Here is a 25335-nt window from a genome sequence, read left to right as displayed (position 1 = left end):
TTTGTTTAAGTGATGTGGGATAAAAGGCCCCTAATGGACTGAGGAATTGAGAACAAGTGTGGCGCTCAACCTGCTTAAGAGCTCTATTTAGAAAGTTGCATGTGTCTAAAAAATGGTGTGCATGGAAATCATACTGGCATCCAGCTTGCACATATCTTGCACAAAAAATATTCTTTACAACATAGTCTACACTCTGATTTTTGTAGGGATAAGAGACATGTAAACAAGTTATTCTACTGATAGTGTGGTATCTATTAAAGTGTTAGGACAGAATGGTTTGTAAAGTCATCAGAACCAAAAAAGTGGTGAATAAGGATATTCAAAACTTTTTTTATTCTCAAATATTCAATGAGATGCATTTTTAATGAGAAACATTCTCATTCAAAACCATATACTGAGTATATTTCTTCACACTCTCGCAAATTTGTGGTTTTTGTTTGAGCTTGATATTTTTTCAGACTTGCTTAGCACTTGCAAAATATCATTGACTGTAGATGAAGTTCTGGGTCTCAGCTGTACATCCAGAAAAGGAAGTGTCCTAAATTAGTGAACCAGTTTGATAATTAGCCCTTAATCTCTGAGTTTCTTCATTTTTCACTATTTATTAGGCTAGTACTCAGATTAATTTCAAGGATAAATTAAGAAATGTCTAAGAACATTGCTTATAAACCTCAGTTAGATGATATGTATAAAATATTACTTCAGTCAAATATAAATTTCTGAGGACAGTGGTTTTTGATTGTCTAAGCCATAAATACAGCTGCTAAAATATGTAAAAGTCCGTTTTAGGGTGCAGTAGTAAATGAACGGTTTTAACATTTGTATAAAACAGTTGCTTAAAGAAATAAGATACAGGGAAGGAGGAAGCAAAAAATACATTTTAAAAAGCGATTAAGATAATTATGAATAATAGGATGTATGGTTAATTTCTCTCTAAAGCTAGTCCTATAGCTGAGGCTTATTTTCATACTACTAACCCAGTAGATGTAATGTTGCAAAGGATGTGCTACAAGTTCTTTCTTCTTACTTTTAAAGTAACACTGTACAGTAAAACTCCATTAGTCCGGCATCGAATGCTCCGGGACTCCTGATGGTCCGGCACCATCAGGAACCCGGAAGTGCTGGGGCAGCCGGACAGGCTTCCCCCATTCAGCTGCTGCTGAAACTGACCAGCAGCTGAATCAGGGAAGCCGGGAGCAGAGCAGCTGGGGTACTGCCGGGTTGGTCCCGCAGCACCCCTTGGGGCTGCGGGACCAACCGGGCAGCACCCCAGCTGCTCTTGGGGACGCCTGGGGCAGAGCAACTGGAGTGCTGCCGGGTTGGTCCCGCAGCGCCAAAGGACAGCGCTGCGGGACCAACCCGGCAGGACCCCAGCTGCTCTGCCCCAGGTGTCCCCGATTCAGCCGCTGCTGAAACAGATCAGCGGCTGATTCCAGGAAGCCCCGGGCAGAGCAGCTCTGCCCGGGGCTTCCTGGAATCAGCCGCTGATCTGTTTCGGCAGCGGCTGACTTGGGGACCCCTGGGGCAGAGCAGCTGGGGTGCTGCCGGGTTGGTCCTGCAGCGCCGAGGGGCGGCGCTACAGGGCCAACCCAGCAGCACTCCAGCTGCTTTGCCCCAGGCATCGGGATTCAGCCGCTGCTGAAACTGACCAGCAGCGTCAGTTTCACCAGCAGGCTGAATCCGGATGCCTGGGGCAGAGCAGCTGGGGTGCTGTGGGGTTGGTCTCGTAGCGCCGCCCCTCAGCGCTGCGGGACCAACCCGGCAGGATCCCAGCTGCTCTGCCCCAGGGGTCCCCAAGTCAGCCGCTGCTGAAACAGATCAGCGGCTGATTCCAAGAAGCCCCGGGAAGAGCAGCTGGGGTCCTGCCGGGTTGGTCCCGCAGCGCTGTCCTTTGGCGCTGCGGGACCAACCCGGCAGCACTCCAGCTGCTCTGCCCCAGGCATCCACAAGAGCAGCTGGGGTGCTGCCCGGTTGGTCCCGCAGCCCCGTGGGGCAGCACTACGGGACCAACCGGGCAGTACCCCAGCTGCTCTGTCCCAGGCGTCCCCAAGAGTAGCTGGAGTGCTGCTGGGTTGCTGCCTTAGCGCTGCCCCTCGGCGCTGCGGGACCAACCCGGCAGCACCCCAGCTGCTCTATTGCAGGCATCCCCGATTCAGCTGCTGCTGAAACTGACCAGCAGCGGCTGAATCAAGGACGCCTGGGGTAGAGCCGGACTATCGTAAGGGGGGGCTATGAGGGGTCTGGGGTGGCATCCCCTCCCACCCTACTCCAGACCCCTCATAGCTGCCCCTTCTGATAGTCCAGCATATCTGATAATCTGGCACCCCCTGGGTCCTCAAGGTGCCGGATTATCGGAAGTTTACTGTACTTATAATTTATACAGAAGCCAATACTAAACAGCTGTGGTGAATTACTTTTTCTGTTGTATAAACCTTTAAGATTTTAAAGATGTGCTTTATTTTGTCTCTGTAAATTTAATTGTATTGTACAATGGTAAGAGCATTGCAAAGTTCTAAAAGTCTTCACAGGGCAACAATATAGCATAAACCTGATCTAAAAACAGAATAAAAAGTGCCTTCAGTTCAACTCAACAAGCATTTATATTGGTATCAGTTTTATCTTTGTCTGCCATCTAAGCAGCACTTATCCAATCACTTGTAAGTGGGTGGTGGGAGGGAGAGGGAGCCTTATCAATGTTTTTTTCAAAATCCAGACAGGGTTAATATATACACTTTCTTTAAATGACAGCAGCAGCGTAACTAACATTTTGAGGCAACTTTATTCTTGCAGTTCCGTTCACGTTCAGTCAATCACTTGCATCACTTTTTCCAGGAACTTGGTTGTTGCTTCTGTTTCCCAAAATATATATGGTTTGTTGCTTCTACTTCTGAAAATATATGATTTGTCACTGTAAATTAGCATCAATTTAGCTGGATGGATGACAGATTCAGGTATGTTCATCTGAGGAAAAAGCTGCTTGGATCTCGTTTCATCTTTTGCTGTAGATGATGGGATTTAAATTCGGGATGACCCACACTTTATTTGTGTATTTAAAATATTTTTATCCTGCCTCTCTATTTAAAATATTCGAGGCAGCTTACAAAAATTTTTAAAACACAATACAAATATATATAAAAAAATTAAAATACAAGACCCCAGAGGGACATAAAATCTGCTAAAAAGTCTTGAGAGGAAGAACACACACAGACTTTAAGATTCTGATACTGTATCTTGATTATGTGGGGCTGTGAAATTCAGTTGAAATCATTTACATAAGACAATACTGCAATTATAGTGCCTTCAGCTTCCTTCCCTGGGAGCATGACACACTGTATACAGTGCCCTAAAATTTGTGGTAGCTTTATGCAGAGAAGTCTCACTGCTTCCCCACCCTTCTGCCTCCTCTGAATTCCCAAAAAAACCCTTGAAAACATTGCATCAGGATTACCAGTTTTTCCCCCAACAATACAAAACCTCTTTTACTTGCTTCATGACTTTTAATTAAAAGTTTTAAATCTTCTGTTCGTATGAGTAAGTCACCCCTTTTGACAGCCTGGGTTACAACTGCATCAATCATACTTCCCCATGACCAGCAATTAGCCTTCTGGGTTAGCCACCTTGGTCACATCATCACTTTTGTGGTGGAGTACATTAAAGAGTTGCCTTAGTCTGGAATTATCTGAGCGGGTGGAGGAATGAAGTGTGAAATTGTCACTTTCATGGATATTCAGTATAAGTTGGGGGAGGTAAGCTCTCTTGCACCAAAAGAAACTGGTCCAATAAAAGATATTACCTCACCCAACTTGTTTCCCTAAAACATCTAGGGAGCAACACCGTTAAAATAACACTGCATAGTCTTGAAAGTGTCGATGTGGCTCAAGCTGCCTGGCAACCTGAGATGGTCAGCTTTTTGCATTTATTTTAAGACGTTAGCCTCCCTCTGAATTTAATGGCTCCAAAAGTTTTTTTTTAAGATTACTTGGCTGTGTCTACACTGGGCCACTTATTCCGGAAAATCAGCCGCTTTTCCGGAATAAGCTGCGAGCTGTCTACACTGGCCCTTGAATTTCTGGAAAAGCAACAACGCTGTACTGTACAAAATCAGCCGCTGTTCCGGAAAAACTATTCTGCTCCCGCTCGGGCATAAGTCCTTATTCCGGAACACTGTTCCAGAAAAGGGCCAGTGTAGACAGTCCCGTAGTCTTTTCCGGAAAAAGGCCCCTATCGCGAAAATGGCGATCGGGGCTCTTTTCCAGAAAAGCGCGTCTACATTGGCCACAGATGCTTTTACGGAAAAAGGGCTTTTCCGGAAAAGCAGCCTGCCAATGTAGACGCTCCTTTTTCCGGAAAAACTGAAAACGGAATAGTATTCCGTTTTAAGCAGTTCCGGAAATTCATGCCAGTGTAGACACAGCCCTTTTGTTTCCATCTTGGAAATTTCCAAGTTGCTAGATCTAGGATCTGGCCATCTAGATGTTTAAGTGATGAGCTGCTTAGAAGCATTTATTGTAATAGCTGAGATCTGACATGCCCTTTTCTGCTATTAGCTAACTCTGCTTTGGCAGTGTAGCTTTGGGGAATTTTGCTAGATTATTAGTAAAAGCATCTTTATTTCCCCACCACCACCAGCAGAAATATTTTCATCCAGCTGGTTTCTGTTATGTGATTCACAACTCTTATCATTTTTAACGCAGTAATTGTGTGGGGGTTTTTTTCGGAGACACTAGCTGAACAGGGCCTGCTTCTTGGGGCAGAGCCTGAGCTGCTGTGAATGTGTTAGTCCATTGACTAATGGAGTGATAACTTTACATCCACAAAAGATCTGGCTTTTTCTAAGCAACCTTTTGGCATCAAAAGGAGCCAAAGGAGCAGAAGGCAGAATATTTTTGGAAACCATTTTTTGATTTGATATAACTATGAAGCCCAATATTTTTATTTTTAAACAATCTAAAGTTAGTGACTTTACCTTACATGAAGTATGTGGGTTATTCTAATTGAGCAAGATAGTGATGACAGCAGCATAGAAGTAGAGCTGGCTCAAACCACAAGGCCCAGGTGCAGGGGAACTTTAAACCAGAAGCATTAAATATATCCCCAATGAACAAAGATTAAGAGCAAGTTAAAAGTATTTGAACCCCAAGTGTGGCATTATCAAGGAAGCACTCACTCTGCCAAGAGTGTCTGAGTTGGATTTTTGTTTTTCAGTGGGATAAGAAAGAGTTCCAAGGCAGACAAGCAGGATAAGAAAGGACACTTGTTCATGGGTGGGGGGTTTAAGGCAGAGTACTACTTGTGAATATCTTACAGTCCTTCTCTCTTAAAAAGAAGATGGCCAGTCTTCTGTGGCTCCAGAGAAAAAGGGCAGCTTTAGCATGTGGAAAGGAATGATTTCCTATGCCCCTTTCCAAGTTAGTGAAAATGGACTATCTTTCCACTAGTCTCTGGGTTTTATTTATACAGGCAGTCCCCGACTTACGCGGATCCGACTTATGTCGGATCCGCAGTTACGAACACGGCTTTTCTCGCCCCGGAGGACATGGACTGCGGGACCTCGCGGTCCCGCCACCCGTGTACTCCAGGGCGAGAAAAGCTGCTCCGCGTCTCCCTGGTCTGCAGACCAGGAAGACGCGGAGCAAAGCCCCGGAGGGGCTCGGGCAGCCAGGTACGCCTGGGCTGCCCTGCAGCCCCAACCCCTCCGCGGCTTTGCAAAGCTGCCGGGGAAGCCAGCGGCGGGACAGCCCAGGCGCGCCTGGGCTGTCCCACTGCAGGCGTGCTCCAAGGCTTTGCTCCCCGTCTCCCTGCAGACCAGGGAGATGAGGAGCAAAGCTGCGGAGCACGCCTGCAGGGGGACAGCTCAAGCGCACCCGGGCTGTCCCGCTGCGGGCGTGCTCCAAGGCTTTGCTCCCCATCTCCCTGCAGACCAGGGAGACGGGGAGCAAAGCCGCGGAGCACGCCTACAGGGGGACAGTTCAAGCGCGCCCGGGCTGTCCCGCTGCGGGCATGCTCCAAGGCTTTGCTCCCTGTCTCCCTGGTCTGACCAGCAGACCAGGGAGATGGGGAGCAAAGCCTCGGAGCACGCCAGCAGTGGGACAGCGCGACGTGCCTGGACTCTCCCGCTGCCCGCGTGCTCTGCGGCTTTGCTCCGTGTCTCCCAGGTCAGCAGACCAGGGAGACGGAGCAAAGCCGTGGAGGACTTGGGCGTCCCCACCCCTGTCTCCCTGGTCTGGTGGGGGGGGCAGCTAGTGCCCCCCCCAGCAGACCAGGCTTTTCTTGCCTATCCCTGGGGTAGAGCAGCTGGGGGCTGCCAGGTTGGTCCCGCAGCGCTGCTCCGGACAAACCCGGGAGCACCCCAGCTGCTCTGCCCCAGGAGTCCTGATTCAGCCGCTGCTGGTCAGTTTCAGCAGCGGCTGAATCAGGACGCCTGAGGCAGAGCAGCTGGGGTGCTTCTGGGTTGCTCCAGTAGCGCCGAGGAGCCACGCTACTGGAGCAACCCGGCAGCACCCCAGCTGCTCTGCCCCAGGCTTCCTGGAATCACCCGCTGATCAGTTTCAGCAGCAGCTGACTTGGGGACGTCTGGGTTTCTTAAGTTGAATCTGTATGTAAGTCAGAACTGGCGTCCAGATTCAGCCGCGGTTGAAACTGATCAGTTTCAGCAGCGGCTGACGCCAGTTCCGACTTACATACAAATTCAACTTAAGAACAAACCTACAGTCCCTATCTTGTACGTAACCCGGGGACTGCGTGTAGTATAGTTTGAGTAGGATAAATGTAAGGGTTTGACGTGCTCAAAAGATGAGCTATTCAGAAAATTAGGGTTAGAGCTGTGGGTCCCCCTGCCTCAGAATTCTCAGGGTACCTGCAGTTAAACACATGTGGCTGGCCTATGCCAGCTGGCGCAACTCCCCTTATGGTCCTATAGCAGGGCTGGGCAAAATATGGCCTGCGGGCCGGATCCAGCCCTCTAAGCCACTGGCTCCAGCCCCCAGCCCAGCTTGCCTTGGGGTTTGCTGCAGGCATAAGTAAGTGCCTCCCAGCCAGAGCCTGCCTCTGGCCCCCATCCCATCCTGCACCCCAACTCCCTCCTCCAGGTCACCATCCAGACCCTCTGCATTCCCTGCCCTAGGTCACAACTCCCTCCTAGCCTCTGTACTCCCTCCTATGGCCCTCCCCCAGGCCAGAATCCTCTCCTGCATTCAAACACCCTCCCAGACCCTGCACCCCATTCCCCTGCACCAGGTCATCACCCACACCCTCTGTAGTCTGCACCCCCTTTTCCTAGGTCACAATTCCCTCCCAGTCTTTGCACCCTCTCCTAGTGCCCCTCTCCCAGGCAAGAATCCTTTCCTGCACCCATGCCTCCTCCTTAACCCTACACCCCTATCCCCTGACCCAGGTCACAACCCCTTCCTTGGCCCAAACTTTCTGACTGTCTCCTGCACCCCAGTCCCTTACCCCATGCATTCTGTGCCCAACCTTCATCCTAGACCCTGAACCCCCTCCACAGAAAAATGCAGTTCCTGACCACTTTTCAAAATCTTGGAGTGGCCGCCCACCAAAATTATTGCTTACCCCTGTCCTATAGCCTCTGGTGTAGCCCAGGTCCAAACATCCATACTGCCTCTTAGCAGGAGCCCTGCCAGATGGTATATGCCAGCTGTGGGATTTTAATGGGCGTGCAGACATGCTATCGGTCTGACCTCTTCAGTCAGCTCTAAAGTTCTGGAGTTCCACACTTGCTCCTGATTCAGTCTGCTGTAATAAAAGTGCTAGATACCAAACTTTTGGATGGCACTTTGAGAGCTACATAACACCATTATCCTCACCACACATATTTTTGTCTTAATATGCCCCCACCTGACAGGAATAAACTCCTATTAAAAGCATGAGTACAGTGGATCAGGAAATGGTAAATATATTGTCAGAATGTTCAAAAAGAACAAAAAATACTGTCAGGTGGGAACATTTTAAATTACAGTGAAAAACCAAATACTGGAAATGTTTGTTTTTCACTTAAGATAAACAATCAATTTTCATAAAAAGCTTTTGGTTCTATCCCCTCTCTGCTACTTCAAGATTAGGTTCATTATGATCAGCACAGTACAAAGAATTCGTTGATCACCTAAAAATAGTTACATTTTATGCCACCTCCATCATTGTCTGAAGTAGTTCTCAGGATCAAGTCATTGTTCTTGGTTGGTCACTAGACATTTCTGAAATAAAGAGCATTAGTAATACATCCTGCAGATGGTAAACAGGTTATCTCATTGATATAAAAAGTAGGGCAGAGCTGTTAGATTCTGCTGGAATCCCAGCTGCTGCTTTACTGTAAGGCCTTTTCGGAAAAGCAGCATTAATTTTAAGTGCTTTTAATTTTGCGATACAGGAGTGTAATATGAAGGTGTTCAAGTCAGACCAGGCAAATAACCTCCCAGGAGATAATGGTGAAAAGTTTCAGAGGGGTAGCTGTGTTAGTCAGTCTCTAAAATGCCACAGGACTACACAAAAATCTGTTGTTTTTGCAGATACAAACAGATTTATTAAGGCAAGTTTATGCCCTAATAAATCTGTTAATTCTCTAAGGTGCCACAGGGCTCTTCATTGTTCAAGGAGATAAAATTAATAGTAAAGACAAAGACACATTTTACCATGGCTCAAGGATGCAGAAAACAGTCATCTGTCTGTAGCCCTAGCACGAGTGTAACCACCATGACCAGCGTAGAGAATAAGTCCCAGGCAACCATGGGATTGTAAGAAAACTAAATTGTAGGAGGAAAGGTTGTGTTTCTGAACTCCCAGTTTCAGGGGGACTTGAAAGTCCAAAGAATCCAACTCCTAGTGCTGGTTTAATGAGTTTTCCCCAGGGGAAGGACAAGTGTTCCTTATGCTTATTATTGTTGTAGTAGAAGCAGCAGCAGTGCTGAATGAAGGAGTGGTGTTCATAGAATCGTAGGACTGGAAGGGACCTCAAGAGGTCATCGAGTCCAGCCCCCCGCCCTCATGGCAGGACCAAGCTCCGTCTACACCATCCCTGACAGATGTCTATCTAACCTGTTCTTAAATATCTCCAGAGAAGGAGATTCCACCACCTCCCTTGGCAATTTATTCCAATATTTGACCACCCTGACAGTTAGGAATTTTTTCCTAATGTCCAATCTAAACCTCCCCTGCTGCACTTTAAGCCCATTACTCCTTGTCCTGTCCTCAGAAACCAAGAGGAACAAATTTTCTCCTTCCTCCTTGTGACACCCTTTTAGATATTTGAAAACCGCTATCATGTCCCCCCTTAATCTTCTTTTTTCCAAACTAAACAAGCCCAGTTCATGAAGCCTGGCTTCATAGGTCATGTTCTCTAGGCCTTTAATCATTCTTGTTGCTCTTCTCTGTACCCTTTCCAATTTCTCCACATCTTTCTTGAAATGTGGCGCCCAGAACTGGACACAGTACTCCAGCTGAGGCCTAACTAGTGCAGAGTAGAGCGGCAGAATGACTTCACGAGTTTTGCTTACAACACACCTGTTGATACAACCTAGAATCATATTTGCTTTTTTTGCAACAGCATCACACTGTTGACTCATATTTAACTTGTGGTCCACTATGACCCCTAGATCCCTTTCCGCCATGCTCCTTCCTAGACAGTCGCTTCCCATCTTGTATGTATGGAACTGATTGTTCCTTCCTAAGTGGAGCACTTTGCATTTCTCTTTATTAAACCTCATCCTGTTTACCTCTGACCATTTCTCTAACTTGCTAAGGTCATTTTGAATTATGTCCCTATCCTCCAAAGAAGTTGCAACCCCACCCAGTTTGTCATCTGCAAACTTAATAAGCGTACTCTCTATCCCAATATCTACATCATTGATGAAGATATTGAACAGTACGGGTCCCAAAACAGACCCTTGAGGAACTCCACTTGTTATCCCTTTCCAGCAGGATTTAGCACCGTTAACAACAACTCTCTGACTACGGTTATCCAGCCAATTATGCACCCACCTTATCGTGGCCCTATCTAAGTTATATTTGCCTAGTTTATCAATAAGAATATCATGCGAGACTGTATCAAATGCCTTACTAAAGTCTAGGTATATGACATCCACCGCTTCTCCCTTATCCATAAGGCTCGTTATCCTATCAAAGAAAGCTATCAGATTAGTTTGGCATGACTTGTTCTTCACAAACCCATGCTGGCTATTCCCTATCACTTTATTACCTTCCAAGTGTTTGCATATGATTTCCTTAATTACCTGCTCCATTATCTTCCCTGGGACAGACGTTAAACTGACCGGTCTGTAGTTTCCTGGGTTGTTCTTATTCCCCTTTTTATAGATGGGCACAATATTTGCCCTTTTCCAGTCTTCTGGAATCTCCCGTCTGCCATGATTTTTCAAAAATCATAGCTAAAGGCTCAGATACCTCCTCTATCAGCTCCTTGAGTATCCTGGGATGCATTTCATCAGGACCTGGTGACTTGCTGACATCTAACTTTCCTAAGTGATTTTTAACTTGTTCTTTGTGTATCCTATCTTCTAAACTTACCCTCTCTCTGCTTGTATTCACTACGTTAGGCACACCTCCAGACTTCTCGGTGAAAACCGAAACAAAGAAGTCATTGAGCATCTCTGCCATTTCCAAGTTTCCTGTTACTGCTTCTCCCTCCTCACTAAGCAGTGGGCCTACCCTGTCCTTGGTCTTCCTCTTGCTTTTAATGTATTTATAAAAGGTCGTCTTGTTTCCCTTTATGCCTGTAGCTAGTTTGATCTCATTTTGTGCCTTTGCCTTTCTAATCTTGCCCCTGCATTCCCGTGTTGCTTGCCTAAATTTATCCTTTGTTATTTGCCCTAGTTTCCATTTTTTATATGACTCCTTTTTTATTTTGAGATCATGCAAGATCTCCTTGTTAAGCCAAGCTGGTCTTTTGCCATATTTTCTATCTTTCCTACACAGCGGAACTGTTTGCTTTTGGGCCCTTAACAACGTCCCTTTGAAATACTTCCAACTCTCCTCAGTTGTTTTTCCCTTCAGTCTTGCTTCCCATGGGACCTTACCTACAAGTTCTCTGAGCTTATCAAAATCTGCCTTCCTGAAATCCATTACCTCAATTGTGCTGGTCTCCCTTCTACCTTTCCTTAAGATCATGAACTCTTATTTCATGATCACTGTCCCCTATACTGTCTTCCACTTTCAAGTTCTCAACTAGTTCCTCCCTATTTGTTAAAACCAAATCCAGAACAGCTTCTCCTCTGGTAGCTTTTTCAACCTTCTGAAACAGAAAGTTGTCTCCAATGCAGTCCAGAAACTTATTGGATAGCCTGTGCCCCACTGTGTTAGTTTCCCAACATATGTCTGGATAGTTGAAGTCCCCCATCACCACCAAATCTTGGGCTTGGTGGAAATCTTCAAAATCACTGAGAACCTCTTATGTCCCTCAGCTCCTGAACAGGTCTGTCAGCTAGGCAGCCAGTAGTCTACATGGCCTTTCAGTCTGACTCAGAAGAATCACCAAGAACAGAAAATTTGGGCAACCATGGAGTCAGTATTATGCAGCTACTTGCAAAGGGAAAGCCCCATAGCTCCATAAAGAATCTTACATTTTTTTTGTAAAGTAAGGACGGGGAGCCATCATAACCACAGCTCATTTTACAGCATTTTATCTGACTTCGTGCTTGCGAGTTTATTAGAAGTTATTGCAGTTGTGCTTGGAGAATAGCAGCAAATGCTTTTTGCCACTGTTCTGTTTTCTTTAACTATGTTTAGAAACTAGATCCTATTACCCTTGCTTAAGACCTATGGAAAAGGAGTGATTTACAGGGCCTTAAGCAGTGTGATTTACAGCCAAAAGCAACTGGCCTAGAAAAGAAAGCAGCATTGAAAAACAAAAAAGGCGCCCTCAAAAATAAATATTACTCCATAATTAGGTCCATTCACTTTATAACAAAAACAAAATCTTTCTTCCATTAATTAGACAAAAGCTACATTTTCAAGGACTTTGGAGGGTGTACAAGTATATACTTCCTATTCAAAAATTCATCACTCTCTTAAAGGATTTTCAAGTCAAAGCCAGAAGGAAGCAGAAACTGGATTATGTGGGGTCAGAGGAGCTATATTTTCAGTAGAGCTCCCACTATGTAGCAGCCAGAATAAGTTAAAAGAAAGATTAGAATCTTTGTATTACAGTCCTGCTCACAAACAAACCCTACTACAAAAGCTGAAAAAACTTTTGTTACCTCCTTCCTCAGCCCTATCATAAAACATTGCTAGGTGTTTCATCTTCAGGTTACTTGGGATTTATTAAACTCATCTGTCTTCTGTAGAAAACTTTCTGATTTACTTTAATATTTATGGTCCAGAGTTGCTTGTGGGCTAATATTTTTTTTTAATCATCATCACGTGAATTAATGTTTGTGAAAGGTGCTGGACTGACAGCTTGGAGACGCCCAGCTCCTCCTGAGCTCTATTCCCCCGGACACTGACTCCCACACGCACTGAGCCCCATTTCATCTGGACCTCCCTGCAGACTCCTATTGCCATTGCACCCAGAACTCCCAACAAACTACCATGCATCCAGATCCACCCCCTGCATCCAGAACTCAGAATTTTCTTTTAGCAGAGAACTTTTAAGTGTTTGGAGCAGAATGCCCTCAGGAATAGGATTCCATCACCCAAGTATCTGAACTCTGCATAATCTTTAACAGTTACTCTCACTACAGTGCTAGGCAGAGAATGCACATTTTGCATGTAAGGGAACTGAGGCACAGAGTCTGGGTTTCGTTGGTGGTTTTGTTTTCTTCAAGGTCACACAGGCAGCCTGTGGCAGAGACAGGAACTGAGCTCTTCCTGGTCTCCTGAGTGCTAGCTAACAACTGAACCATTGGACCAGCCAACAAACTCCAAATGAAACCCTCAAAACTCAGAAAATGCAACACTTTATGGTGCATTTTTAACATTCATGTTAACTAAATATTCAAGACCAAGTTCTGTTCTCAGTTACACTCGGGCAAATCTTTAGCACCTCCACTGGCTCAATAGAATTACTTAGTGACATTTCTCTGTATTTATATGGACATAGTCCATGAAAGGGGAAAATGGCATAAGACTGTATGTTCTTTACTTTTCCCTCTAACTAGACAAGTTTTTTTTTTCAATCTAGCGTAAAGCACCAACTACACATTCTGTATTTCAAAAGCCCTTTATAGACGTTCTCCCATCAGATCCAAAGATGATATTTGTAAACAAACAGTATGTAGCAAATACACTAGAACCAGAAAATTTTGCTTTTATCTAACAGGACTCTAGTTGTTCTGCTTAATTTAATTATTTATTGACAAATCATGTTAGCTTAATAAAAGTGTTTCATGGTTTATCCTTCAATAAACTGTGGCTCGAAGTTTGCTTAGCAAAGCAGAAACAGTTGCTCTTGCAGCTGTGTATAAGAAATCCCCAACTTAGGAGCAGGTTGTGTTCCAAAAGTTTGTAAGTTGTTTGTTTGGAACTTGGAACACATTTACCCATAGAAACAAAAAAAAAAAAACAACCTACCTTTGTAAAGTCCCAACCAATTAGTGCTAGAAGCTACATAAATATCCAATGTTAGAGGACCAGGAGCCTTGGAAATAGAATTCCTCCCTGCTAGAGACCTTGAACCTGACATCAACAGAAGGCTCATTCTGCATGTTAGTTTAATTACTGCTCACCCAACACATTACACCCCATACCAAAATGCACCTGATATGTAATGGTTTGGTCGTTGTGTCAACACTTATCCATTAGAAAGAGAACTGAGACTCTCTCCACCCTGACACACACACACTTTAGTTTCTGTGAAAAGCCTTAAGCAAATTATTTATAATACAAAACCACACCCAGATGTCAGGTAAAAAGTATAGAGCAGCACAGAAGAGTCTCTAAAAGCATGGCAGCTGGCTTTAAGGGGGGGGGGGGGGGTATTGTCCAATACAGGAGCTGAGAAAGACAGCAATAAGGTTGCCTCCCCAAGTCCCTCTGGGGGATGGGCCATAGCACAGTGGAGAGTCTGGTGGGCCCCCAGTTCAGAAAAACACCCCCGATGTCCATACGAAGCTGAATCTTGCAGAAGATTAAATGGCCTCGTCTCCAGGGGGAATCAATGGCAGTGCTTCACACCTCACATCATCAGGCCCTTTTAGATAACCAAGCCAAAACATTCCCATTGCAATCAATTGTATACCGCTCGCTGATTGTAATGGCACTGAAATATGCCCTTACGGAATTAGATGCTTGCATTATAAAAAGGATAACGTCAGATAGTCCCAAGAATGGGAGCAGTTTAAAAATCCATTAGAAATGTTTTCTTGATGTTTTTATAACAGTGAAAACATATTGATTCAGTGTAAACATGTTGACCCAGATGTCACAACTTTGTCCAATACACAAGAACCAGAAAGTGACACAAGGCCATAAAAGGAGGCAGGGGGTAAACGTATCTTTTATTGGTCCAACATCTGAAGAAGAGCTCTGTGTTAGTTCAAAACCCTGTCTCTTTCACCAACAAAAGATAGCCCAATAATAGAGATCACCTCACCTATCTTGTGTGTCTACTAGCATGGGACCAACACACCACTACCACCACCACTGCATACGGCCATATTGGAACAGACCAGTCCATCTATGAGTATCCTGTCTTCTGGCAGTGGCCAATGCCAAATGCTTCAGATGGAATGAACAGTATTTGATTTCTAGTTTTTAAAGAATACCTTTTTTCTGTTATTCTGCTATTTAGTCCTGATGATAATTTGAGTCCTCAGGTTTTTTTTATTTTGGGGCATATATTTCATTTGAGCCTCTATTGTGGTATTTTAAATAGTTTGCAGGCATTTCATTCTTGGTCACTCTTCCTTTTAATATCTGTGTAACTGGTGTGTTTTCATTTCTGTAGTGTTCTCCTTTCTGTAGTTAAAAACTACTGTGGTGTGTTTCTTCTGTATTTTGCCCTCTACAAGGATATTAAATGTAATTACATTATGATTGCTCTTACTGGGTGGTTCAGGTATATATTCACCTCTTGGACCAGATCCTGTGCTCTGCTTACAACTAAATCAAGAATTGCTCTCCCGTTGAGAGTTCCAGAACTGGCTGGTCCAAGAAATAGTCATTAATGGAGTCTAAATATATTTTCTCTACAAATAATCCTGAGGTGACATATTCCCAGTCAACATGGGAGTATTTGAAATTTTTTATTATTATTGTGTTTCCAGTTTGTGTAGTTTCTTTAATCTCCTTGAACATTTCACAGTCACCAGCATCAGACTGGTGAAGTGGTTGGTGGCATATTTCACCTGCTATATTCTTATAGTTCAAAGATGGAAATTTTATCCATAGAGACTGATTGTCCAAATGAGTGAAAAGCAAGTAGTAAATCAACAGACAACTATTTTCTCAGTTTAATCATCTATGGTGTTTTATTAGTAGAACACAGGAGAAATTTGATGTTTCATTCTTAAATTTAGGGGCAAACTTTGGCTTGCACACACGTATGCAACTCCACTTAAGTGAGTGGAGATGCGTGCATGTCATCGAGAGGAAAACTGATAGAGACCCTTCATTCAGATATCACTGGAAATGAAATATCGATGTGTTGATATTTTACACTCCAGCTTACTACATCTTCAAAAGTTTAAATAGCAGGGTATTAAATGTCCAGACTGCTAGCCAACTTAAAAAAGTTAGGAGGGTGGATATGTCCACAGTATACAAAGTTAATAATTAAAAAGATGTAGTAAGTACAAGTCAGAGCTGAACAAATGTGTTTTGTAATTAAATTAAGAGCAGATTTTAAAGACACCTACTTTTGTAAGTTAGCCATTCTCCTATCATTATAGATTCAGTGTGTTTTTTCCCTTCAAAATAAAACATATATCTGAAGCAAAATATTTGTTGAAGGTAAACCCAGAAGAAGAAATGACTAGGTTAGCCATCTCCCTGATGCACAATATGCTATGTGCTCTATACTCCAGGTACCTCACTTTGACATATGGTATTGCTGTAGAATGTAGCCAATCTGAGGAAAACATTTTAAATCCTTAGAGGTGAGGTTGATTTCACCTCAGTAGGCCACTAACATCATGGTCTTCCTCGAGGAGAATGTCTTAACAGGGTTTTTCTCCACTTTGTTTCAGAATCATGATCACTCCTGTATAGCATGTCGAATCATTTACCGGTCAGATGAGCACCATCCTCCAATCTTACCTCCAAAGGCCGATTTGACTATTGGATTGCATGGAGAGTGGGTGAGCCAGCGCTGCGAAGTGCGTCCTGAAGTCCTCTTTCTCACCCGGCACTTCATCTTCCATGATAACAATAACACCTGGGAGGGTCACTACTACCACTACTCTGACCCCATCTGTAAGCACCCCACCTTTACCATCTATGCCAAGGGGCGCTACAGCAGAGGCGTGCACTCTTCCAAAGTGATGGGAGGAACAGAGTTTGTCTTCAAAGGTAAGGTCACAACGTTGCACACTCATGTTCGGTTACCAAGTAAAAGATGGAATTGTTCCTTCCTGGGGGAAAGTTGCCAAGAAAAAAGGATTCAAAATTCATATAGTTCAAGAATTTCGCCAACAAACTGATGTGCAAACTACAGAGAGGGGTCACTTCTCTCCTAACCCTCCCTCCCCACTCACATGCATGTTCATACACTGAAATACAGCACCTTCTGAGGCAGAGTGTGGTGACTTTAAAATAATGCACAGCGAAATTACAAAACAGCTGCAGTCACTAAGTGAAGAATCTCTCATAGGAGCCTATGGGGCAGAATTCAGTATCCAAGAGGTCCAATGTGGTGAAAGCACCAGCCTCTTACAAAGAATCCTGTAGAATTTTTTACAGCAAGAGATCAGTAGCTATAGCATCTTAAGACAAAAGGCAGCCCAGGATTGACAAAGTCACTCGTCATCAAGCGCTGACTATACCTATCCTGCTTAGCTTGAGATCTAGCAAGATTCACAGGCATGGGCGAACCTACGGTTGGAGGAGGCAAGCCCCAAGCCCCACTCCTTCCTCACAAGGCCCTACCAACTGTGGTCCCCCTCTGGGAACCAACCCATGCACTATAGGAGTAGCTACCTTCCTCAGCCTCTCCCACCCCAGCACAGGTGGCCTACAGTCTTCCTCAGCCTCCTTAGAGTACAGGCAGCCTGTGCACTCCATCCCTCTCCCAAGCATGGGCGACTTGCAGTCTGCTTCCCCAAGCATGGACAGCTCATGGCCTGAGCCTCCCCCAAGCACGTGCTTGTAGCATCCCCGTACTCTCCCCCTCCCACCCTCCTGTGGAACACTTGCAGCTCATGGTCTGGCCCCCTTGGAGCACGGGGAAGGCTGGAAGCACAGGGCAAAAGCCCAGACAGCTCCAGGAGACTGGGGGAGCAGTGCTGACGGGGGGTGGAATGCGGATGTGGCCAAGGTGGATGTTTGGGAAGAGACTGCCTTCCTCTGCCTTACATACCCCCACTCATGTTCACAGCCCCATGTAGTTAACTTGAAATCACATTTAAAAAGCTTCAGTGTCTTTTTAGACTCCCCAACTTAGGGGAAAAAAAGCCTGATTGAAAGAGCTTACAGGTTGGACTGGAATTTCCTAAGGAGACTAAGGGTTGCTCTAGTCTTTCAGAGTCTCTGCTCACAATAGCAACACAGAGCCATGGCTGGTTACCTAGAAGCAATTACATGGAGTGAAAACTTCAGTAAGGCCAATATTTCACCCATTCTGCTTATTTATAATGAATTGTTCAATCTGCCACTGAACATATGAGACTGCAGCACTAGAAAAATAAGGTGAACTGTTAGTTTTCTTCAGTTGATCTTTGTGTACGACTTGGGAAGTAATATGGATTGTGAGACCACCCAAACACACATAGGATTATAAAATCACAACATGAAAATTTTGAAAAGCTTTTAAAAAAATCTGGACTCATAACTGTTAATGTCCTGCAGCAGAAGTTATATTTCTGAAAGGTTGTGAGGGGTTTGTTTTTATTTTTGGAGAAATTTGTCAATGCTAATCCACTGAAAACTTCAATTCTCTATTTTTGTTTTGGGCCACATTCTTCCCCAGAGCAAATTTTAGCCTCTCTGATGAAAATCAACACTCAGTGACAAACTCCACTGAAATGTGGTCATTGTAGCCCTAATTGAAGAAAGTTGTTAGACTCTTACATCTGAAATTATAAACTGCCATTATTTAAGACAGAGGATAGAGTATCCCTCTATGATTCAGACCTAAAGCTGTAATTCATACAATGATATGGGTAGTCTATGAGGGATGGTGAAACCTGCATTTTCTGAGATGTGAGGTTTCCATTTGGAATTTGTTAGGTCATTAGTTTTGTAGACTAGTATATTTTCAAAATTCTCTTGCCGCCCATGGAATAGGGATGTAAAAATCCTGATCAGTTAATCCATTAAATGTTAGGTTAATCGACTAAGGGGATCCCAGGTGGAGGACTGCTTTAGCCTGACTGGAACAGCCCCCACACTGCAGGGCTCCCATTCCCACGTTGGGGTGGAGCTGCCAAGCCCATGGCAGGCTGGAGGCAGGGCAGCTGCTCCCAGCACTGGTTAACCACTCACATCCCTACCATGAGATGTAACATCTGAGAAAAGTTTTATTGCATCTTCTTTTCTCTATCTATGTATTTAAAACTGACCAACAGAGGAGAATCAAGTTATTTGTGGCATCTCTGAATTCAGGGCTATATTAAAATAAGACAACCACCTGCACTTTTTGCTTTCTTCCCCCGAGATGCTCAATTCTCTCTTCTTCCTTTACAGTTAATCACATGAAAGTTACTCCCATGGATATAGCTACAGCCTCTCTGCTGAATGTCTTCAATGGGAATGAGTGTGGAGCAGAGGGATCCTGGCAAGTTGGAGTGCAACAGGATGTTACTCACACAAATGGCTGTGTTGCTTTGGGGATCCGCCTACCACACACAGAATATGAAATCTTCAAAATGGAGCAGAATGCCAGGGGTAGCTACTTACTATATAATGGCCAGAGACCTAGTGATGGATCCAGTCCAGACAGACCAGAGAAGAGAGCCACTTCTTATCAGATGCCATTAGTTCAGTGTGCTTCATCAGCACCAAGACCTGAAGAATCAGCAGAGGAGAATAAAGTAGGCCGCTATAGCAGCAGGGCACCAAAAAAGGATTCCAGTGTATTTATGCTTACTCTGATGCTGTTTATTTGTACTGGATCACATTGGAACATTCACAGTTGAAAGGAAAAAAAATCTTATTTTTTGTGACTACAAAACCAGGATTCCATACGACTGAGGGTTTTTTTTTCTTTTCAGAAAGAAAAGGACATTTATTTTCTTGATGCACTGGAATGCCTGAGAACTGTTGTTCTTTTCCTTTTCCCCTCCTTGAATCATGAACAGCACTCGTTTGATGTTTCTTGCTTTGAACTTCATCCAGTCTGATCCCTGGCCTGACATGACTGCACAACAGTAATTGCACTTTACGACTGCAGACTTATTTGGGTTTTTTTAACTGCTAGGGTGAACCTAAAGTTCCTGCTTCAGTTGGCGCTGCCATTTTGCTTTCATGGCTCATTTTCCCCTTAACACTCAGTTTCTCATCAGACTTTATCAGGAATCACTCTGTATAGTATTGTGTTAATACTGTGATATTGGCTTTTGTTTTATTCTTTAGGACTCTGCTGTAGATATGTACATATAAAGAAATCCCAAAAGGATCTCTCTCAGTATAATCTTACAGGTTTTACACAAAAAGAAAAAAATATAAACTGTCCTTCAGTCAGAAGGTAAATAGAAAATTCTAATTAAGTGACATTCAAAGTAATTTAAACTATTTTTACATATAATTGTTTAACTTGTAAAACCAACCAAAGGTTTAGTGGGATATGAGTATTTTTCTCATTCAGTTATATTACGTATGCAATTGCTTTGTGCCTCCCATTGTATCTTAGTTACAATCCCCCCCCCCTTTAAAATCAGATGATGGAAAAAACATCTTTTCCATCAAGTATGCACAGTATATGCAAGTTGCAGAAGTATTAGTAGCTTGCTCAGTGTTATACCCCTTATGCTCTCCGTATGCAATGTTTCTGCCTCAGATTTCATTTTGTTAGGGGTGTACAAAACAGTGGAGCTGGGCCATAACACACATTTAAAAAAAAACATGCCAAAATAGATGAAGAATTGTAAAGTGACAGGAGGTAGGAAGTAATGAAAGATTTCTAGCAGGGTACATACCAAGGGCCAAATCACGGCTTCCTCCTTTTAACTTAGGGAGCAGAGAAATAGCTGAACGTTTGAAAAGATGGACGAAATTTCTCCAAAGGGAATGGGTTGCAGAAAATACAAAGCCCTCCTCTCCTTCCTTTCAGTAAACAAGCCCCTATACATGGTCACACTGAGTTTGTGGCGTCACAGGTTTGGGAGGTTGTGGCTAGGAAGAGAGGAGGCATACATACCCAGGGGAGAACTCCCCTCCACATCACCATGTGAAGGCATCAGTTTAAAATGGAGAAGTAATTCAGTTGAGTCTAATATCAGCAGGGAATCAAACATATGTTAAGACTCCCAGATTGACTCCTGTTTCACATACCCCAGAATGTTTTCTGAAAATTTTTTCCTTCTTCACTTACGTTTTCCAAGCTTGGTCTCAGCACTTAACGATGAACTTTTTAGGAAAAACTTATGAGGTGATCTGGTCTTTTTTTCCATGGGACTGTCTAATATAAAACTAAAATGATTAAATAATAGCATGTACATTGAATTGCCATTTTGTGAATATTTGGCTTTGCATAGAGAGTGTCTTTATACTACTAGCCAATAGGACAAAAGTTTAATTCATCTCTATGTATAATTCATATTTTCAGTACCATAGACGTGGTTTAAAAATAAGTTACTTGGTGAACATTTTTGTATGGAGTAAGTATAGGAATTCAACCTGAGGCTTTTCTGTTTCACTTTTTATATTGCCTATGAAATATAATTTCCAGGTACAGGTATATATTTAATGAAAAGGGTGCTTTGCACATTCCTCCCTTTTTTTTTTTTTTTTTCAGATGAGGTAAGAAATGCCTTCCTATGTCCATATGTAACCCACATCCCTTCTAGGTGTGATATACTATCCCATCTGGTAACATTAAGCCCATTTACCAGAGAATAATGAGTCTGCTCTACAGCCTTAGTTAATAGCCAACTCATGCAGTAGAGGCTCATGTACAAAGCTCCAGAGATCCTAGGTTTGATTCCGCCCACAGATAACCAGTGTCTGCTGGCCTTACATATACTCAGTGTATACCATTTTAAATATTAGTTGCCCATTTGTTTATCTTCATTATTAATGGCTGAGATAGGAACAAATCTTCAAATTTGAGTAAAATATGCAGTCAGTATGCTACAAGATGTATGCAGTTAGGTCACATATGCAAATTAGATGAAAATTGCACGAGTTATTGATTCTCTAATTCATCAAACTCATTTTAAATTGTATAGCACTATGTACACCTATGGCACAATACAAATATATTCTAGTCTATAGTTTGAATGACGTGGCTCCATGGCCTGTCAGCCTAACGTGTTAAAACTTAACAACGGAGGACCTGTGAATAGAGTAATTTATATCATTTAGGTTCACACATTTTTAAGAAGTGAAAGGACTGAACCCATTTTCTTACACAATAGTGCAACTTGACACTGGAGTTCTGTAGCAACATTGTGACATTCTGGTCCAGAAGTTACTGTACCCGGATATGACCAGCAAAAGAAGCTGTTGTACAAATCATTTGTACACTTTTTTTGAACTAACTTCTCTCAAAGCACAAAATGTAACAGAAAGGAAAAAATGATCAGAAGTAAGACTCTTTGTGTGTTTCACTACAGTTTACACATTGTGCCTGCTGTTGTAGTTCAAAACATGACAGGAGTCTATATTTTGAAATATATACGTCATCCTTGCTAATGTTGGAGTGTATTTGCTTAAAGCCCAGGATTTTAAAAATATATTTTTATTTTTGTAAAGTTATAGAAGATATTTTTCTTCCCAACTTCGTGTTCCAGATTAAACTGCCAGGAAAATTTGAGCACTTGTTAAAATACTGATTGAAATAAAAGACTGAGTGGAGACGAATTCCTCCGTATCTTATCTGTAATGATTGTGTTTTGTCTTTTATACACCTGTAAAAAATAAAAGGCCTCGTGGTAAATTAAACCCAAACTAGACTGAAACCCTTTATCAAATAACTTATCTTAAAAAAGGGGGGGGGGGAGTTATTATCTAGTAATCTAGATCATAGTAGATCACCTCAGCTGAATTAGCTAGAAAGAGCTCTGATGAACACAGGTATAAGTTTCAAACTAAAACTCTTCAGGTTCTTTTGATAAAATAGGCTGAAATATATCCTGGAAGCACACAACAAGGAATGATACTGTTGGCCTACGAGGACTGTACAGTGATCCAGTCAGAGCAGCTGTGTCAGTACAAAGGGAGTGTGGTTTCAATAGAAACAAAATATTTTCATAAACGAACTCTAACCAAACACAAGATTTCTGTTCTGGCTCACTTGCTCCAATTTGTACCTGAGGGCAAAAATGCAAGCCTAGATATTAAAAACCAGGGCAATACACAATGAATTTTCATATATTTCATAACTTTGCAAGCCTCCATCACAAAAGTACAAAAACATTTTGTACTTCAGAGTTTTTCCTCATTACACTTCTCCTCTTTAGTGACATAACAATGGTGATTTTCTTGCTGTCATCACAGATTAATTTCTTAAATCACTGAATTTTTATTTTACTATTAAAATAAAACTAAATTAGGTTGGTAGAGGAAAATCTGTTATTCAAAGCAAATATTTTCAACAATGTAAGAAACAATGTTGTTGACACAAAATTGACTTTTGAATAAGCATTCTCTCTCTCCTTATGCCTTCACCCATCTTCTTTGCAAGTTTGGTACAGAGCAAAAAACTCCTGAGAAGTATTTCAGTCACAACACTATCACAGCCTCCTGGGACCAAAATTAATTCACACTAAACTCTGAGTAAAAGAAATGGTCAATGAATGCTACCTGAAATAATGCGCTCACGGCTTGCAAGCCATCCATTTCAATTTGCATTCTGTTCATTCTATTCTATTACATCTAGAGCTGGCTGAACAACAGTTCTTGCACGCGTGCTCGCTCTCTTTTTGGGGACCAAACCAAATCCTTTCTTTTTTTTTCTTGCAAATTAAAAATGAGAAAAAACACATTTTGGATCAAACAAAATGCGGTTTCAATTTTCATGCCTTTAAGTCATCAAAAGCTTTAAAACATAAAGCAAGTTTTGAAATAAAAAGTCCTTTAAAACAAAAGAAATGAAAGGTGTTTCAAAAATGCTGAAACAAAACTTTTAGCTTTTTTCAAAATTTTCTCCAATTGAAACAAGTCAGCAAAGTTAATGCCAATTTCTAGAACATTTTGGTGTCACTGAATCTGCATTTTTGCCCCCCACCCCTCCAAAAAAAAATCTAGTGTAGAAACACTTTTCCCAGCTCTAGTTAAAGCTTTGCAATTTATAAGAAATTCTGCTGTAAAACAAGAGCTAAAACTGCACAGAAGAATATTTCCTTCATTAAATAAAGGCTTTCATCTAGAAGGATTTGCTAAGTAACGGCAGCACAAATTTATACTTTCAGATATTATATAACTGAATGGAAATTCAATATATTTGTCTATATAAGAGGTATGGCATCAGGCCATATATATCAAGTTAGACAAATTCCAGAAAGAGAAAAAATTGATATATTAAAACATCTCTAGACATTTAATTAATTTAACTAAATCATATATTCCCACAGATTTTTTTTTTTACTCAGTCATGAGCACGAATATTGTGGAGACCAGGAGGCAGCAAACAACAAAATTTGCATTAGTTTAATTTGATTAACTGCACATTAATATATATTACTAGATTCAGGCATATCTTCCAGTGTCACGCCACTATGATACTCTGATCCATGAAATGCCACATACCAAATATTTGCTTCTAAAACAAACGTCAATGCTTTATCGCGTGTAATGTGACTTTAAAGTTATATTAAAGACTTGATCTTTTGATCTTGTGATGTTTCCATACCAGTAGCTTTAAGCAGCTCATTAGGTAATTTAAAACTCGCTGGAAGAAATCAAGCTCTCTAAGAAAACAGTGGGTAGGCATAAGAAAATATTGCCATCTAGTGGTAACATCTTGCCTTACATTGATTCTCTAATGAAGCTCTACTATCTTATCACCACACTCTACACCTGTGCTCCTCAAACTTTTCTTCTCATGCCCTCTCCCCTTACCAGTAATAGAATGTGCCTGTGTCCCTCCCCCAGAACTGTGTTCAGGTCAGGCTGGGGCTATGGCCAGAAGCTAGCAACTGAGAGTGGGGGCTGAGGGAGTCGGAGGCCAAGAGCAAAGGCTAGTAGCTGAGCCGTAGTCAGGAGTGGAGGCCGCAGTTTGGGTCATGAGCAGAACCCGGGCAGGACCGAAGTGGAGCGGGATGATGCTCCCTTCCTACCCCCTTTTGGGGGCTGGCTCAGGACCCACTGCATGCCTGCTGATGTTGTACCCTGAGGGGGGGGAGGGAGGTGCACCCACAGTTTGCTCTACACAGAGAAACACCAGTGCTTGTTGTTTAATATGATGAAAATAAAGATGGCTTAAAATAAATAAGTGCTCAATAACTAGCTATAGACTTATAAGATCCATTATGTGAAAAAGCTTGTATAGCCTTAATTCAGAGCCTTTGCATGCATTGTGATGCAGTATGTCATGATATGATCATATACCATTTTCCCCCACAGGATCCCAGCCTCATTCAGTGCACAGGATGAAACATGCTCTGGGGACGAATCGGGTTTGTACAGTGACGGAGATGGTCTGTAGGACCCACATTCATTTCCTGGAGAGACTGGAAGATGGATCTGTGTTACACTATAAGGGTGTAATGAGGCTGGTTGGTCCCTCTCTGACGTGGAAAAGGAAGACCACCACCTAGGAAGCCGAGGGGGTGAGCCAGAAATATAAGGGCTGGAGCTGAGAGCTCAGGTAAGCCCTGGACACTTTCCCTGAGCTCTTGAAGTGGGAGGCTGGCATGCATATCAAGGAAGCAGAGGACCAACCAGGACCACTGACGACTCCCGAGCCATAGCTGCTGCAAGCCCTGCTGGAGGCTTTGCTCCCCAATGATCAAGAGGACCTGCTACCAAGCCAAGTGTGCCCAGAGGGGGAATTAGGAAGTAGCCCAGGTGTAGCAGACCCTGGTCTGTGTCAGCATGTTGCAGTCAGAATCCCCACTG

At 42.9% G+C, this 25335-nt stretch overlaps 1 protein-coding gene across 2 annotated transcripts in view; it reads left to right on the top strand.

Annotated features, from left to right (window-relative positions):
- Positions 1-24106, top strand: part of APCDD1 (APC down-regulated 1) — a 46552-nt gene extending 22446 nt beyond the window's left edge. The window contains exons 4-5 of one of the 2 annotated variants that reach the window (XM_075919732.2): positions 16149-16470; positions 18802-24106. In XM_075919732.2, coding sequence (XP_075775847.2) covers positions 16149-16470; positions 18802-19253 — 774 coding nt within the window. In that variant the 3' untranslated portion in view covers positions 19254-24106. 2 annotated transcript variants of the gene reach the window in all.
- Positions 24107-25335: the final 1229 nt, after the last annotated feature.

The sequence above is a fragment of the Pelodiscus sinensis genome, chromosome 2 (genome assembly GCF_052426305.1).
Source record: "Pelodiscus sinensis isolate ZL-2025 chromosome 2, ASM5242630v1, whole genome shotgun sequence".
NCBI classification, from domain to species: domain Eukaryota; kingdom Metazoa; phylum Chordata; order Testudines; family Trionychidae; genus Pelodiscus; species Pelodiscus sinensis.
The sequence above is the reverse complement of the archived record's forward strand: the minus strand, read 5'-3'. Positions and strand labels throughout refer to the sequence as shown.